This window comes from Corythoichthys intestinalis, chromosome 17 (assembly GCF_030265065.1).
Source record: "Corythoichthys intestinalis isolate RoL2023-P3 chromosome 17, ASM3026506v1, whole genome shotgun sequence".
NCBI lineage: Eukaryota > Metazoa > Chordata > Actinopteri > Syngnathiformes > Syngnathidae > Corythoichthys > Corythoichthys intestinalis.
This window is the reverse complement of record NC_080411.1, coordinates 17297060-17310254: the sequence shown is the minus strand read 5'-3', so window position 1 is coordinate 17310254 and position 13195 is coordinate 17297060. Positions and strand designations below refer to the sequence as shown.

At 40.5% G+C, this 13195-nt stretch overlaps 1 protein-coding gene across 1 annotated transcript in view; it reads right to left on the bottom strand.

Annotated features, from left to right (window-relative positions):
* The window catches only part of LOC130905111 (electrogenic sodium bicarbonate cotransporter 1-like), an 82241-nt gene that overhangs the window by 55823 nt on the left and 13223 nt on the right, over positions 1 to 13195 (bottom strand). Inside the window, exon 4 of the mRNA XM_057818145.1 lies at positions 2332 to 2464. Coding sequence (XP_057674128.1) covers positions 2332 to 2464 — 133 coding nt within the window. The remainder of the gene's footprint in view (positions 1 to 2331; positions 2465 to 13195) is intronic.

Below are 13195 nucleotides of genomic sequence, written 5' to 3'. Positions count from 1 at the left end.
ATACCATGCATTGGATATAGGACTGGACACATGTATAAATTATCGCTCGTAAAATATATAGAACAAATCCTCTAATCCCATTCATATTTGTGTCTATTGGCAGAGCGAAAACCTATGATAGCACAATAAATGATAATTATTCTATACATTACTTTATTTTGCGGTCACGTTGCATCAGCTTCACTAAAAGAAATGCAAAACAAACCATTCGGTGTTTCCCACACGATCTGTTGCCGATGTTTCATCAGTGTGATTGCTCCTCCCCTCAATGATCCTTTCATTAGGCTGCATTGGCTTTCGTTTGGGCTCAAATTGATAACCCAAAACAGCAAAGAAAGGTTCATATCTCTCCTCATCACCATTAGAAGAACGTTCGTTACGTCGGATTCGTCGCTGCAACTAGAAACAAAATTGCCCGCCATCATCGCCGCCATTCAGTACTAAGCACTGAGCCGGTTGTTTCCTTGTTGTGACGTCACGCACACAATATGCTAGATTTCCGGGATCTCGGGCGCCGGTCGTTTTAGCTTGACAATCGATCCAAATTTCTATCATTTTCTTGGTGTTGCGATGTGTGTAATTACACGAAGTGGCATGATATGAATCCAAAAGGCATGTGTTGATGGATAAATGATGGAATATTAGCATTTCCCCAGGTGTTGTAATACCCTTTAACACACCTAACTGAACACAACGCAGAACATACTGTATAGCATTTGCAGCCACCACTGACAGTCATGGTTGCCCAACTTCCTAGCATGCATTTGGGCGGAGCAGGAGATGTCCTTTCTCTTGACACAAGCCTAATTGAACACAATGCAGAACATACTGTATAGCATTTGCAGCCACCACTGACAGTCATGGTTGCCCAACTTCCCATCATGCATTTGAGACGAACTATTAAGTCGTTACAGTACCATTTAGTGAAAGCAGAACAAAAATAATATTCCTACATCTCAAAAAACTAATGTTCACAAAAAGAAAAGCGCTCAATGCAAAGAGAACTGACATTCCCAATCAAATAGCTATGCAATATACACACAAATTAATGTTATTAACATTAATAATGTTAATGCCATCTTATGGATTTATTGTTATAATAAACAAATACAGTACTTGTGTGCAATATGTTGAATGTTTATGTCCGTCTTGTGTCTTATCTTTCCATTCCAACAATAATTTACAGAAAAATATGGCATATTTTAGAGATGGTTTGAATTGCGATTAATGAATTTTTAAGCTGTGATTTTATTTTTCATTGCTGCACAAAAAAACTTTTCCTCTTTCAAGGAGATGGGGCATTATAATAGCCGTGTAAAGAGTTTTACTGGTTTCGGTTGGGAGGTGAATAGTTTTGTTGTTGTTCGTGAACTACATTTCCACACAAATGTATATCGAGATACCATTTAGCTTAGCAAGGAGAGGTATGAGAGTCATATTTTGAGCGTCCCAGAGTTCGCGAAACTTCATAAAAGCGCATTTATCAAGGTTTCGTCGGCGTATATCTGTCCGGCGAAACGGCCTGATGGCACAGATATAAGTATGCCTGCCCCTCTGCTATCAGATGAGTCGTTGACGGCAGCGCGGCGGCGCTGTGAAAATAGAACAAGTCTCCATATTGGGCCCGCACTTTGGCGAAAATTCACTCGAGACTTTCCGCTCCGTCCAAAACGTCCACTGCCGCTCACTTTTGCTGAGAAGTCCTCTCCCACAGACGCAATTAATGGATTGCCGCTGAACCTTTCACACTAAGCTGCCGCTAGTTAGAAAAAGGCCTGTACGCTACTGCTCAATATTCATCAACACATAGTAGGAACATGTAGGACGTATTACACTATGCAGAATAAGCAGAAATTCTGACACTCCAAACTTCCTGCGACGTCGTCATGAGGCGTCTGAGACAGTCGGTGGGTATGTCAACCTACATGAGGCGTAGTGTCAGAATGTCTGCTACGACAGTCAATGACTCTCCGAGATATGTCTGTCGGGCTAGAAACGGGCTGAAATCATGAAGTTTAAGTCGGGCCAAACAATGCAAAAAGTGCGACTTATAGTCCAGAAATTACGGTATGCTACCAACTGTACAGGGAGTTGAATTAGCACGTTCACTTTTAACGGCCTTTGCTCCACAGTACAGAGTGTGAGGACTTTCACCACTGCTGGGAGTTTCTGTCCTTTCCCGCTCCCACGGGGCGGGTTCTATTGGGATTCATCAGATAAGAGTAGAACGGTGGTCCACCCTGCCGCAACTATAAATCATGAAGGGTTGCCAAACCGCCCCGCTCGTGCCAAACACAAAATGAAACCAAGGGCAGCGATGATACGCGATACCTGGCGGTCTCCTTCCACTCCATTTCCTGGCCGTCGACGGCGAGCAGCTCGTCCAGCTCGGTGAAGAGCTGAGGGGGAGGGGGGCCATCGTCTTCCTCGCCCAGGATGAAGCGGATCCTCTCCGCCGGGGAAACTGAAGACAAGAGGGAATTCAGGAATTCACATTGCGATTAGCATCTCTGGCGGGCCACATCATGAGATGTAGTAACGTGGGGGGGGAGTTCAGGAGTTCCACATGAGATAACCACGTAGCTGAATATAGTTACAGAGTTGGCATTCATATTGTTGGAACACAAGTCATGAGGTTTATTGTCAGGGGTTTCTGTAGTAGGACTCGTAATTTATGAGGTAAGATCGGGGCATAAAGATGTATAACATTTTTAGGGCTTTAGGAGGTATGTTCCAACATTTTTCTTTGATGCAAGGGCCAACTTGAAATCCTTACACTTTCTTGTGTTAAACAGAAAAATCAGGTTAAGAAAAGTAAAAGGTATTTTTAAGAATGAACTCATTGGCTGCCATTTGTCGACGATAAACGATTGCTGACAGCTCTCTCAGTCAAATTGGATTGGATGTCTATCGCTGTCAGTGGCAGCCTTCTCGGTTGAAATAAATGAGTTAAAGGTGTTATGAAATGGCAATAATAATAATAATAAAGCATTGGATTTATTTAGCGCTTTTTTTGAACGCTCAAAGATGTGTTACATTGCATTTTTTTCCACTCCGCACTCAATGGTGATAAACCACTCAAGTAGCCACAGCTGCCCTGGGGCAGTCCAACAGAAGCGAGGCAGCCAATCCACGTCATCGGCCCTTCCGACCAATATCAACTACTTGTTCTAACGCTAATTTTAGTCAGTCAAGTAGGGTGAAGTATCCTTCCCGAGGATACAAGGACAATTTAGCCTGGTACTCCAGACTCACCGCTGTTCCAGCTATTGAGTCTGGCCACCATTAAGCGGATAAAATTTCCAGGGCGGAGCAAGCCACAGCAAACAGACAGCGGAGTGGACCAATCAGCGACGGGCTGGACGAGGGACTTGCGCGCGGAAGTAAACATACGAGGAGAGCGGAGTTTATTCAACATGGCTAGCGCGAGACAGACTGTTGTCAATGACCTGTGTCGATGTATTTTTGGTCATTTAAAACTGATTTTAGCGTGGATTGGAACATATTCTCGGCTCTCCTGTTCGCCATCTGTGTTGTTGATGAGATGACTTCCGACAAGGAAGAGTGACGTTGCTCGTTAAGAACACGTCACGCAAATAAATGAATCTGATTTGTCGATTGATTTTGCACTTGCTCGAGAGGCCGTTAATGGGCTGGGTCCCAGACTATACTCTCAGTGTTTGAAAAACACAGGGAGAACAGTCTGGCCGTGCCAGGCAAAGGACAATTGGCACACAATTGGGAGTTGGAATCGAGCCCCCGATCCTTCAATCAGTACTGTAGACGACCCGCTCAACCAAACATTCAATCACTGTTGCCCCATGGCGAAATGGCACACAAATGTGGTAGTTTTTTTTCTTAACCATTTCCTAGTTATTCCAATGAGTCAGGGACCACCCACTTTTTTTCAGCCATTCTGGTTGTGGCGTCACAACCAGAATTGGCGGTATCTTTCCAGCGTCGCGATAGCTAGCTAGTACATGTTGATAGAATGACAGAAAGCGAACACAGCATCAAGAGAATAGAAAACCTCTGGATCTTCTGTTTGGATTTTTCTTTTGTGAGCGGGGCCTAGGCAGCTGAGAAAGGCAGACTAATTAGGATCTCATTTCATGGTCAAGCCTTGCCTGTCACTTTTTTGGATGATTTGAGTCCATAATATGCTCTGCTATCATTTTTAAGTCACTTGCTGTCGTATTTCATAGCATCTTTAAGTGCGAGAAGCAGGGGCGGAGCTTTTTCCGGGCCTGGGTGGGCAAGTGGAGAGGTTAAAAATACCCACGTGAGACTAGGCATGTGCCAGTATGCGATTCTGACGGTATGATAACCTGACGCAAGCATATCCCCGTTTTACAGTATCACGCTATTGCAGTTACAGCTGTAAAATGTGTTACTTTGAGTAATCTTTTTTTTTTTTTTTTTTTTTTTTTTAAATCAATTGAACGGGATTTTTATTTTTCAAAACATATTGGCAAATTGGAACATGAGTATAATGTTAAGTTAAAATAAATTTAAAAATTACAAAAAATAACCGCAATCCTTTAGGTGAGCGTAAAGCCACAGGCACAGCTCAACATTATTACCATCAAAACAAAAATAATTAAGTTATTTTCCATAAAATGCATGTGTGTATGACTCGTATCATGTTTACATCTTACACACACACACTCTCTTTCTCAACACAGACAGTTGTCAGAAGAGAGGAAAACATGTTTTACGACCACTTGACTCCCTAAACACGCTGAACTCAACTCTCGCAGCTGGTAGGAAACGTTCATGATAGTGTTTACTAACCTTTAATTTTGTATTGTATAAATGCTAAATCGTATTGGAGGTATTGCCTCCTCAGCAGCCACCCTCCCCAAACATGTTTTACATGTCGATTGGCCCTCCTTTAAGCCGCACCCGCCTGTAACTTTTCTGTAGCCGAAGTGTTCCCATAACAGCGTTTACGTTTTCTTCAATGGGGGAAAAAAAGTTCAGGAGTTTCACCTCCTCCAGCCATCGTGTAGCACAGCTGAATCACAGGCACTGAGCAACAACCGGTGGGGGAGGGTTGAGTCTTGCAGCTGCAAGCGAGGGATTTCTGCCTGCATTTTTGGGACATAAGAAATAGCTAATACCTTGGGGAGGGTATGACGGAATTTTTTTGCGGTTTTGAAACCTTGACGTTTTCATACCGCGGTATACTTTGAAACCAGTAATCGGTACATGTCTACCTGAGACACAAATCTAATGTCTTCAAATGATTACGCAGGATCTCAGAAGGATGTTGATGCACGGAGACAGAATAAGTGTGTTAAAGCAACCGTACATTACCGCACTTGACATGTCATTCTCTGCTCACATCCCTCCCAGCGTGGTGAATATTTGTGATCAATAACCGTGATTAGAAATATTAATCAAAATAATCGTTTTGGCCATCATGGTGAAGCATTAAGCGGCACTATCGAAGCTTTTAGAAGTAGTAGCAGCGGTTGCAGGGGTAACGTTCAAGAATTTAGCGGCCAAGAAATTGAGATTCCGATCTTTGACGGGCAACGTCATGAGATCCAAAGTACCAACATCCCTGCTGCTGCAATAGCCTTCCCCACTCCACCGTATTTCCTGCTTTCATTTCCTCAGGACTGAATCCAAACGTACTGTTGGGGGGTAACCACATTCGACTCTGCTTGAGGAGAGAGTAGAACTTCCAACTACGGTAATTGATTTGACACAGTACAGCATAAAAAAGGATTGGCCACAACCTTATTTGAAACATGCAGAGACAATTTGCAGACAGTCCAAACGGTTTTGAATTTCTGAAGTTTGAGCTTTCGATTTGTTAAGCGGGCTGACTATGCAAATTATTTAGTCAGATGGCATTTAAATCACTCCGATAGCTTTATTCACATGTTGTTAGTCAGTCACAGAATCTGCTCTTGTTGGACACACCCTGGCTCTGGGGAACTGCCAAATGTTTACTTCATTCAAAGAAGAAATGACGCAAAAGAGGGCATGTCACCCGTGTCTCCTGTCAGATCGACGGTTGACTAACAGTCTCTGTCACGTGCTGGGCTTTTTTGGTCCTCGCACTCATTGGTTAAGCGCAAACTCGTTCACTGACGCGGCACCACGAGTATTAGCCCAAGGAACCACTCTTCCTGGAAAGTTGCGCAACAGTTGAGTTGCAAGAGGCTCCAAACTGATCTTTTAATCCCAACTCAGGACACCTGAGTTTAATTTAGCAGCGCTGCGGTAAAACACAGAACCGATGTTAGAAATAAAAAGGTACAGCAGGAGTCTTTTATGTCACTCAAGGTACGATGCTAGAAGTGTTGCGCTCACGACCGAGACCTGAATTGCTGAAATCAGGAATCATTTATATTCAGTTGGGATGTCCCCATCACATATTTTTGCATATGAGTCCGAGTCACCTGATTTTGAGGGTACCAAGTTTCGATCCAATATATTGGAAATGTATTGGGGGGGGGGGGGATTTTTAATGGCATTTTTTTATGTGGTGGGGCGGAGGGTGAAATTTGAAGTAAGCTAACCCAACATAATAGCCATTTAAAAGGGCCACTAGTATAGTAGCTTCCATGAAATAAAAGGGGGATGCTCACAAATCCTTTATATTTGCAAATAGGGCTGCAACTAACGGGTTTTATAACTGATTAATCAGATAACTAATTAAATGATAAATTGTGCCAATGACTCAGTTATTTTCTTTAAACAAACTAAACAACAAAATCGAATAAGGAGGAGGTAGACTGTAATAAATCGGTTTTCTTTATCGAACAGTTGGTCCATAAATACAATCCAAACCAGGGGCGTACTGGGGGAGGGCAGGGCTTACCCATGGACATACTCTGCCCACCCAAAGAAAACTGGTTGTAGTATTAACGGCAGTCTGGGCAACGCGTACGGCAGGGGTCTCCAAACTTTTTCCTGTGAGGGCCACATAAATTTTCCCTTCTCTGATGAGGGACCGGGGTCAGTTTGTAACAGAAAAAGTGTGACGATAGCAGGAGTGCCTAAATGTAAAAATTTATTGTTTTTCAGAAAGCCACAATGAAATAACCCTTTCTGGATTCTCCACGGAACAAAATAAAATGAAGATAATAATATAATATAATATAATAACACTATTAATTGAATAGATGGTAACCAACTAACCCTCTCTGGGTTCTTCACAGAAAAAAGCTAGGAAATAAATAACACTTTTGAAAATGAAAAAAAAAAAAAAAAAATCAAAATGCTCTCTGGTATTGTTCAGGGGGCCAGATCAAATGTGGATACGGGCCGCATCCTGCCCGCGGGCCGTAGTTTGGGAACCCCCGGCGTACGGTATCCCATTCATATAGTACCGCTGTGTTCCAAGTTTTAACCTTTGCGTTGTTACCTCCTCTTTCACCTTAAAAAAAAAATGAAATGAAATGTTGGTTTTGTTCCTAGGGGGCGCTACACACATTTACGCATATTTTTATTTTTATTCATTTTTTTACATTTTATCAAAGTTTTGACCAGTGTTCACCTGGCTGTTGAGCTTGGTGAGTTTTGAAGCATTCTGAGGGGGTCAAAGTATGGCTCAAAGCATCGGCGGGACAAAGAATGACAGCTCGGGGGCGGTACATAGTGTATTTGGAATTTGTCTTTACACGGTATCAAAGATTGCACCCGTCTTGACCTGCCCGCCGATTTTGGTGCATTTTGAAGCATTCTAAGGGGGTCAAATTGAGCTCAAAGGGGCTGCAGAACAAAGGATAACTATAATAATAATAATAAAACCGAGGAACAACAATAGGTTACCTAAAAAAAACATGTCCATATTGTTCAGTTATGGATGTGTTCTAAGTCATATAAAATCAAATCAACTTTTATTTGTTTAAACCAAATTACAACAACAGTTATCTCAAGGAGAAAACAAAACATGTTTTAAGGTGCAGTAGCCCTACGCTGGATTTCGACCTACTTGAGCATTGTAGCTTTTTTTTTTTTTTTTTTTTTTAAATAAATCAAAAAATCAAGCAAAGAAAACTAGCTTTCACGTGAATTTTTTATTTTTAATTTTTTGAGTATTAAATTTATTTTTGCATTCAAACACTTTTTTTTTTTTTTTTTTTTTTGATTGAAGCGACTTTTTTGGGGGGTGGTTGAGAATATATATTTTGACTGAAGCAACTTTTTTTGATTGAATAATAAAGACACAAATCTACCTCCATATGACTCAGCCCAGGGGATACAGTTTTTATCCAGGGGTAACTACATTGGCACGACACTGGCGGGCGCACCATATTCAATGGATGACGATCTTGGCGAAAAGTATTGCCTAAGCATTCTGATTTAAAATTCCCCTCAAGAATGAGGGGAAACAAAAAACGCTCATTGTCAACTTATTATAAATATTCTTGTAAGTTAAATTTATAGCTGACACTGCGTTCGGGGTCATCAACATGTCGTGCCCCCCCTGCCCCATAAGTCAAACTCCGCCTATGTATCAAATCCATTTCAACTGTGAAGGCTGGCATTAAGTGATCATCTTTCACTGCCATCAACTAGATAAATAATGTATAAAAACAATCCATTGTGTTAAATTGAACTCCTATTTTTGATTTTTTTATCGCTGGACATTTGTTTGTTCTTCAAAGTTTGTTTCACTAGTGCAAACATTAATATAGTATAAAACTTACTTTATGTATATATGCATGTGTAATTAATATTACGGATATCCCTAATCCGATCACATGATCGGAAATTGTCATCATTTTAAAAAGATCAGATTCAGGTTTTAAAGATGTTTTTTAAGGCTACAAAGCAACAAAACAAGATACCGAAACAGCGGAAGAGGAAATAAAACTGTCAGTAGGAAAACATTGTGCTCGCTGTCACGGAAAGCTAACGTTAAGATAGCGTCATGCGGTCGCAGCAATGTTTGTACAATGGAAATATTTTACATTTGGAAGTGCTTTTTTCTGCTCCTTAATAAACTGCCAAAGTATCGGATCGATACTCGGTATCGGCAGATCCTCAAAATCAGGTGACTGACTCGAACTCGGGTGCAGAAATATGTGATCGGGACAACCCAAACACACACATATGCATTTCAATCATTTTTTGCACTATACCTTACATAGCCCTTAACTCATTCCCTGCCAATGACAGTTTTTTCCCCCCGATTCAGATCCTCTGTAAATGGCGTAATTGGCTATATGATTGGATCGGGGACATCCCTAATTTTAAGTCAGGATCCAGACATTTGCGAGTTAAGACCAAGACAAAGTTCATGGGAAAGGAGACAGAGACTAGAACAAAACCTTCAAAATGCATTTCAGGTATTCGACACTAGTATGAGCTGGCCAAACAAACGGCAAAAAAACAAATATGTTCCGATGCGATACAGGAAGAAAAAACCTTTAAAAGCTCCAAGCCTAGGACTACATATCTAAAGGCAAGCGTTTTAGATATAGATAAAACAAACATCACGCCACAAAGAGTTTTCTTGTTAAGCATATCTGCTCTATCGCAATCTCTTGAAGCTTGTCCAACAGCCGAGACGAGAAAAAAAGGAGGTCATTTCCTCCAATAAATAGGTGTCAATCATTAAGGACGTGACCCCAGGACAGTGCTGCAGATATTCAAAAGTCAGAATCTACATCGACACCTGAACATGAAACATATGAAAGCCCATAGACGTCATTTATGGGGTAGGGTTGGGGAGTCGGTTGCAACCCACTCACTCAACCCCAACTAGTCACCACTACCCCCCCCCCAAACATCATATTACAATATTACAATTATTTTAAATCAAGGGCGTAGGTTTGGTCTCAGCATAGGTAGGGACGATATAACAGCATAACCTGCATGTACACTTTTTGCTTAGGAAGGGACATTATTAAACCCAAACAGATTGGGTGAATGGGGGTCAACGCTACATTTTTCATGAATATGAACCTAATTAATTGATAGGCAAAATGATCAATGCAAAATAAATCTGTTTTGACTTAGACTAACTTTCATGTGTATCGGTTCAGGTGATACACCGTTTGAATCAAACCTTTGTTTTCAAAAACTACCGGAGAAACATTTTTGAAAACTTCCAGAATAAATTTCTGGATTTTATGAGCAAATTCAACATACACAATAAATACAAACCTATTAATAATCTCTTAACCGTCCAGGAATGCAAAAAAAATAAACATTTGTCTTTAGACCACTCAACATTGTCTGTCTCAATTAATAAATATAACTGAGAAAAACTCATAACGTTAACAGCAGAAAACACATATAGGACATTTCTCTTTAAGCAGCTTCCCACTCGAGTTTTGCAAGTTAGCATGTTCACACAGTTTAATGTTATGCTAAGTCTGATGCAGGTCGGACTTTCAGTAGCAAAATCAATGATGTGTTACCCATGTCCACGAGACTGACGTCTTTTACATTCCTTATAGTACCCACCCAGATAGCAGACAGACGTTAAATAAGCATTGATTTTCCATCAAAATGATCAGTATGGTTGACATCGAAATTTTCTATGTCAAGTGACGTTGAAACAACGTTGTTCTATGGTATGTCAGGCAATGGTTGGGTTAACATTGTTTTATAGTTGATGAACTAATGTTGACAAATAGTTGACTTACGATTGACGGGGAAATATGATTGAAAAGTCATTGAATTATGGATGAGCGGGCATTGTGGTCGAAAACATAATAATACATCAAACTTGTATAGCGCTTTTTTGGACACTCAAAGACATTGATTCAGCGTTGTTCCAATATTATTAATAATCGAAATAACGTTTAGGTTTTGTAAGGATTTCAACGTTGAAACAACATTAATTGAGGGTGCAAAAGTGACGTTGATTCAACGATATAAGATCGACAGCCGAATGTTGATCTAACATCTTTTCAACGTCGGTCCGCTATCCGGGTAGCTGCTGCTGGCCAAAAAAAAAAAAAAAACTTCTAATATCCCTCCTCTTCAAAGGGGTCTGAGGAGGTGGCATCTTGTCGATATGTTGTATTTTTGTCGGGGCTGTGTGGGTGTGCGTGTGTGTGTGGGGGCATGTCATCAGCCAATCAAACGTGCATATGAGGTTAAATAAAATAATAACGGTTCGGCACATTCAGCAAGTGAAAAGGTGTAAATGTAAGTCTGAAAATAATGTAAATATACGTATCACTTCATAACAGTAGGGTCAATTCTATCCTTAAAACAAAGACAATCTAACTTACCTACATAACTGAACATTATACAATACAAATAAGGTTGCCTCAAAGTTGGTGGGGACAAGTTGAGGATCATGAAAGGTTGGTAGTGTTATGTCTTTACCGTCCCTATGCAAACCTACGCCCTTGTTTAAAATGATTATTAGTGTAATTGTCTGATAATGACTTTTTAACCGAACTTGTCCAATTCCAAAAGTCCAATACAGATATATGCGGTTGTGGATTTAACGTATTATGGTTGATTGTATTGTTATGCCCAACTGGAAGCTTTAATAATGATAAATGTGACAACTTCGATGTATTCCAAATAAAATATTCTGTGAAAAACAAGAACAACCTCAAGTGAAATTATGGGAAAAGTGCTTTTTTTGCACAACTGTATTTATTGTTGAAATCAAAGTAGTGCAAACATCAGTTTTCTGGATCAAGTGCAAGTGCAAATAAGGCACTTATTCTGTCCTCAATGTGTGTGTGGGTACACAAATGGACAGATAGCGAACAAATCAGGCTCTAAATAGAAGTCAGACTCTGGATTAAAGTTGAATTGGCTTTACTGTTGTCATCTTTCTCCTGACAAAAGCACTGATACTTTTTTGTAAAACTAAAAACAAAACATTGTGTCAATAATATGAAATAAAGTCACAAAATAAAGCAAAGAAAACACCAGGTGTCAGTTTGAATAGCAACTGGTAGAAATAATGGGTGCATTCTTGTAGATGGCGGTATGCACCTGAAAGTTGCTAGAATTTTAACGTTACATGAAGCCCTTAAGGTGATTTATCTCTTAAATTCAGACATATAATAACATTATTATTCAACAACCATGCCAGACCATTCGAAGAATATAACGATCGTGTAGTGACAGCACCCTCCGTCTCGCATGGAGCAGATCAATAAAACTGGAATACAACTTCCGGTTTTGACGGGTCTAGTCCTGGTGGCCTGTGAAAAGTGCCATCTGCTGTTAGGGAGAGGTTTTTGGCAGCCCATATCGTCTGGGCTGAGTGAAAAGAGAAAGCAGTTCAGAAAGCAGTTCAGAAAGCAAGAGAAAGCGCTTTAATCCAAGGGCGTAGGTTTGGTCTCAACATTGGTAGGGACCATTAATTAATAGGCTAAATGATCAATGCAAGAAAAATCTATTGACTTATACTAACTTTCATGTGTATTGGTTCTGGTGATATTCCGTTCGATTTAAACCTTCGTTTCAAAAACTACAAATGAAACATTTTGAAAACTCGAGTTTTGCAGGTTAGCAAGTGTACACAATTAAATGTTATGCTAACTCTGATGCAGGTCGGGCTTTCAGTAGCAAAATTAGTGGTGTGTTCCCCACCTCAACAACATTGACGTCTTATTACATACAGTTGCTGCTGCCGCTGTTGCTGGCCAAAAAAAAATCTAATATCCCTCTTCTTCGAAGGGGAAGGAGGAATAGGCATGATATCATTCTCTCGGAGCTGTACACCTGTGTGTGGGGTGGGGGGCGTCCAAGTCATCAGCTATTTTTGAAATATAAAAACCTGACGAAGCTAGCGTTTTTTTTTGTCGATGTTATAATCATAATAATTGTCACCTTAACTTATAAAGACTGGAAAACGAAGGTCGGAGACATTCTACGGCTGTATTGTCGAGCCAGTCCACGGACGAACACACCGTGCTCATATTTTTCTATCATTTTCATCTTGATTTTAATGGTAAGCCTCACCTTTTTCCACCACCTGAACTTTTATTCTTAGAACCAATGTTGATTCCTCTCACAAGAAAATCCGCAGTGCGTCTGTATTGCGGGAAAACAAAGAAACTGCGGCGCTGTCATAAATTGTCGTATTTCAAGCATTTCGTCGGATGTAGAAACAAATGGCTAGTCAAATTTTACGTCTGATGTCAAAAAGATTGTGTGTCGAAGCGATCGTATGTTGAGGTACCACTGTATATCGCAGTGTTAATTTTTTTCCAGTAGCATTCAGGCCTAATTTATATCTTTTTCA